The 5,080-nt window shown below is 47.0% G+C and overlaps 1 protein-coding gene across 1 annotated transcript in view; it reads left to right on the top strand.

Moving 5' to 3' along the window:
• LOC138212156 (cyclin-K-like) overlaps window positions 1-4,368 on the top strand; it is a 6,183-nt gene extending 1,815 nt beyond the window's left edge. Inside the window, exons 6-10 of the mRNA XM_069172440.1 lie at window positions 130-296; window positions 370-543; window positions 623-653; window positions 767-839; window positions 2,205-4,368. Of these exons, the coding sequence (XP_069028541.1) occupies window positions 130-296; window positions 370-543; window positions 623-653; window positions 767-839; window positions 2,205-2,702 (943 nt within the window). The 3' untranslated portion in view covers window positions 2,703-4,368. The remainder of the gene's footprint in view (window positions 1-129; window positions 297-369; window positions 544-622; window positions 654-766; window positions 840-2,204) is intronic.
• The last annotated feature ends 712 nt before the right edge of the window (window positions 4,369-5,080 follow it).

Here is a 5,080-nt window from a genome sequence, read left to right as displayed (position 1 = left end):
TCTGTCTGAAACACGGTCCAGAGGAAACAATCGCTCCAGTGACGTAGAAGAAAAACTGTAATTTACCCTTAAAAATGTTGTATTACCACTTGATAGCTAGAGTTAACCCCCCCCCCCCCCCTCCCCCAGCCTGTGTACGCTGGTGGCCTTGCAGTGGGAGCCACAGATCATCGCGGTGTCCGTCATGTACCTGGCCGGGCGTCTCTGTAAGTTTGACATCCAGGACTGGACCAGGCAGTCGACCCGGCGCTGGTGGGAGCAGTTTGTCCACGACGTGCCGGTGGAGGTGTTGGAAGGTAAAATAGAAACTCTGCTTCTAACTCGGCGTCCCGGAGCTCCTCTCATCTCCGCCGCTCTCCTCCACCTCAGACATCTGCCACCAGATCCTGGATCTGTACTCGCAGGCCAAGCAGCAGCTGTCTGACCACGGTTTTGGGATCGGGGACATCCCTCCACCGCCGTCCATCCTCTTCCCCGCCGCCCCCCCCGCCTGCCAGGAAGGCCTCCCCTCCGAGCAGCCCCCGACCTCCCAGGCCGGCTCAGGTGAGAGTACTCGGGTGTTTCAGGTTGTATCGGCGTGTGTTCGGCTGGATTTCTGACTTGGGTTGATATTCTTTTCCAGCCGTCTCCCAGAGACGACAGCAGGGCCAGCAGTGAGTAAATCTGTCCACCAATCACAGCGCAGCACTCACGGTTCAGCTTTTAATCCATAAACGCTTGTTTTACATCGTTTTTCTTCTCTGTTTTGTATTTTTTTATTCTGCAGAGCTGCCAAATCTAGAAGCTCCTCCGCCTCCTCCACCGCCGCCCCCCCCCTCCCCCGGTCGCCATCAACCCAGGTCGGTGTCTTCTGTCCTTCGACCAATCAGAGCGACAGGACAGGACATGTTGGAGACAACATTCACGATGGGAAATGGGATGTGAACTTACAGTGACCTTTGACCTTTGACCACCAAAGTGTTATCAGTTTGTTCTTGAGTCAAAGTGAATGTTTTGTGCTAAATTTGAAGAGATTCCTGAGAAATTCTGTTCACGAGAATGGAGTGGGCAGATAAGGAGGGAAGGGAGGTCCTTGACCTTTGACCTTTTCATTTCCAAAAAATCATCCTTGCATCCAAATGAACCTTTGTGCCAAAGTTCCCTCGAGGCGTTCTTGAAGTTTTGCCTTAAAAAAAAAACCGGGAAAGACATGAGGTCACAGTGACCTTTGACCTCCAAAATCAAATCAGTTCATTGCTGAGCCAAAGTGAACCTCCAAGATGTTTCTGAAATATCACTTTCACAAGCACGGGAGCATCAACGTGAGGGGACAGTGGCCTTGACCTTTGACCTTCACCCCCCAAAATCTCATCAGTTGGTGTTAAGTGTATGTTTTCAGCTAGTTTAAACAAATTCAAAGACAACAGTCGCCCGTGAGACATTCAGACCAGCCATGTTCATGACTCCGCTAATTACAGATGCGGACTCTCACATGACATCAGCTCAAAGCCTCGTCTCACTCTGATCTCATCAGATTAGCCGGCGAGCAGCAGCTCGTTTCAAGTCGCCGTTTCACTCCAAGATGTCGTGAAGCAGCCGAACCGTTCCAGACAGACTCAAATCTGATCAACACTAAGATCTAACTCAGACACTCTATTTAAAAGAGTTCGTAGCTTCAGGTCTGTAAAATGGTTCCGATCCAGAAGTGTCTTCAGCTGCAATACCAGCGAGTGCCACTAGAGGTCGGCTCCAAAAAGCCTCCGGCTCCATAGACTCCCATTCAACTTCTCTCATCAAATCCAAAGTGAATAAAATGTGTCCATCAGTTATCTCGGTGTTGTTAGCTAAAGTCACTCCTTCTTATTAGTTTTCTGGAGGTCCATCTGAAAATAATCCCTCATTCATTAGAAAAGAAGATTCAAGAAGACCTGTTTTTGGGGGCGTGTCTGTTTGATTGACAGGCCTGTGGTGCAGTCAGGTTACAGCTATCGGTGGGCGGGACGTAGTATCGTCAGGTTTCCGATCAGATCGGTCAGATCCACCTCTGGCTCCTCCCCCAGCTCGTCCAAATATGGTCACTTCCTGCTCCAAACCGCTCCGAACTATCAAAGATGGTGACGGACAGAATCTGAACTGGAGGATTCATAACGTTCACAAACCAACGATGACATCACTGATGGTTGATGACATCACTGATGGTTCATGACATCACTGATGGTTGATGACATCACTGCTGGCTGCTGATTGATCTAACTCCATATTTCTTCTCTCCCACAGATCATAGCGCCCCTCCGTCCTGCCCCCCCGCCCCAGATCTCCCCTCTACACCAGCCGCCCCACCTCTCCCCCACTGCCCCCCTCCCCTTCCTCCCCCTACCCTGGATGTCTCCACCTCCAGCTCCCTGATGTCCTGCGACGGCTACCAGCAGCTTCAGTCCATGATGACGACAGAGGGCTCCTGTTACACCGCGCTACCTCCGGCCTGCGCCCCACCTCTGGGCTACCACCACTACCCCCCCGGCACCATGTCCTACCACACCCCACCGCTCTCAGCCTACAGCTACCTGCTGGCGGCTCCGCCCCCCTCCGTCATGGGGATGGCACCTAGCTTGAACAGCGGGTACGCACCACCGTCCACCTCTGGACACAGTCAGCTGCCCCCTCTGCTGCCCCCCGGGATGCCCCCCATCAGCGGGATCAATCAGGCTACATGGATGAGATAGTCACCATGACGACAGAGAAGTTCTCTTGAAATATTTAAACGTGTTCGGACTGATGTAGATTCACCACAGCGGCCAGCTTCACCGCTCTGAACGTTTTCACCTTCTAGTTTACAGCCCGACGACACGGAGAAGATCATTTGTGCCAATTCTGAAAAGTTCACAAATATTTTACGTGACTTCGCAATGTTACACGAAGGATTTTAAAATCCCTGTTTTCCTTCAGCTCTTTTCTGTTGTTGGACTCTCAGCCGGTCCCGTCGCTGGTCTCGACCCGAACACGCTCCTCCTGCAGTCAGCAGCCGGAGGAGGACGGAGGGTGAAAATAAATGATGTTCATGAAACTGTTCATATAACTGCATCCAGCTGAAGCTTTTTGACTTTAATATATCACCTCATGAATCACAACAGAGTTGGTACCGACCAACCGAACTACCACCTGGAGGTTGGATCTTCTGCTAAACGCTCAGGTTGTCGTCTCTCCAGAAACAGGTCGATGTTGCTGCAGAGAAGCTATAAATTCTAAAACGTAGACGGTTAACACATAACTTCAACCCTGAAGACCTAAACAATCAGCACAGTTTCTACATGGACACCCCGAGGCAATGTCACCAGTTCAGTGATGACCCTTAATCACCAAAATCGATTCAGTTCTTCCTGCCAGATCTGATGAGGTTCCCTCGATGCATTCTGCAGATATCAAGTTCACAGCAACGGGAAAGACACCGTTGACCACCAAACTCTAATCAGTTCATTGCTAAGTCAAAGACTTTAATAAATTCTCTCTAGGTGTTTCTGAAATATCACCCAGACCTTTGAGCCCCAACATGTCATCAGTTTATCTTTGGTACCAAGTGCATGTTTTTGCCAAGTTTGAAGAACTTTCCTCGAGGCGTTTTTGAGATATTGTGTTCACATGAACACGTGAAAGACAAGTGAGGTCATAGTGACCTTCAACTTTGACCTTTGACCCCAATAATCGAATCCGTTCATCCTTGGTCCCGAGTTGATCTTTTGCCAAATTTGAATAAATTCCATCATATTATTTTTGAGATATCGTGTTCACAAGAACGGGACAGAGGGACAAACAAACAACCCGAAGACATAAAGGGTGTTAACATATGAAGCTACTTTTCAGCCTTGAGATTCGTTGAAATATAGTTAAATTACATTTTGTGGCAGCAGATTGACAGTTCTGCTACGATGACCTGAGACAAAGCTGAAACAAACACACAAGCCTAAAATCAAAGATGGCTTAAATAGACAAGCTTACGGACCCACTGAGAGAAGAAGCTCAACAGCTACAGGACACGCCCACTTCACAGACGGCTGAAATTACCTCAACAAAGAGTCAAGATTTTAATTTGACCTTCATAGAAGGGATCAAAAACAAATAAAAGTCTGTAAACAGCATTCAATAATGGTAACTGTTCATTAAGTTTACAGGAACACACGGAGTACAGCTTCAGTATAAAAAAGCTTCACATTTCAGCCTCTAGATGGTAGCGTTGCCCCTTTAATACCGCCAGCATGAGGCTGGAACTAATCTTATAATTATCACCCTGTCCTTCATCGCCATGTGTATACTTTATCAACTCATATATGCAAAAACTGAGCAAAACTGCATTTTCTTGGTGTATTTTTCTCATTTAAATATTTGTTTTAAATATATTTTGTCCTTTCATTCTTGAATAGTCACCAGTGCGGTCTGTGCTGGTGACTTAAACACATATAAATGCAAATGCCTGAGTAATGATTTGGCTAAAATAACTCGTGCTGTCTCATTACTGCCTCCCTAATTCATACTACTACTAATAATAATAATACTAATGTATTTTCCCCTTATTTTCTTAAGAGCCTTTAATTAAACAAGTAAAAAAAAAGGACACATGATGACATAATGCACTTGCAAAATCGAAAACTACATCAGAGTTTTGTTAAAAAAAAAATGGTGCCTCATTGTAAATGTGGCCAAAAGTCTCATTTGGAAAGATCAACTTCTTGACTGCCATCATGTCTGTGCAGAACATGTAGCATGAACAGCTCCATCTGTGTAGACACAAGATGCATTCAGGGACAATACCGAGCTGCAGGTCACCTGTGTGTTGGCAGCACTCAGAAGCCAAAATACAGGCGAGAAAAAACTTGAAGTGTAAAAATGAGCTTTGGCTCTGGTATTCTAACCATTAGAACCACAGCTGGGACGGATTGAAACAAATCTCTCTGTGGAGACACGTCCTGAGGAGTCATGTTTTAGTGATTTCACCCTGAAACAAAGACAAGTCACAGGAAGCCAAATGCAGTCACCGTTCACACAACAGGACGTCGCTGAACGTTTCGATTGGCCCTCGTACTTTATATCGACTGTCCTTTGTTTCATC

The sequence above is a fragment of the Embiotoca jacksoni genome, unplaced genomic scaffold (assembly GCF_022577435.1).
Source record: "Embiotoca jacksoni isolate LCO1_2020_lvr unplaced genomic scaffold, fEmbJac1.0.p SCAF_53, whole genome shotgun sequence".
Taxonomy (NCBI): domain Eukaryota; kingdom Metazoa; phylum Chordata; class Actinopteri; family Embiotocidae; genus Embiotoca; species Embiotoca jacksoni.
This window is presented reverse-complemented; position numbering and strand designations above follow the sequence as displayed.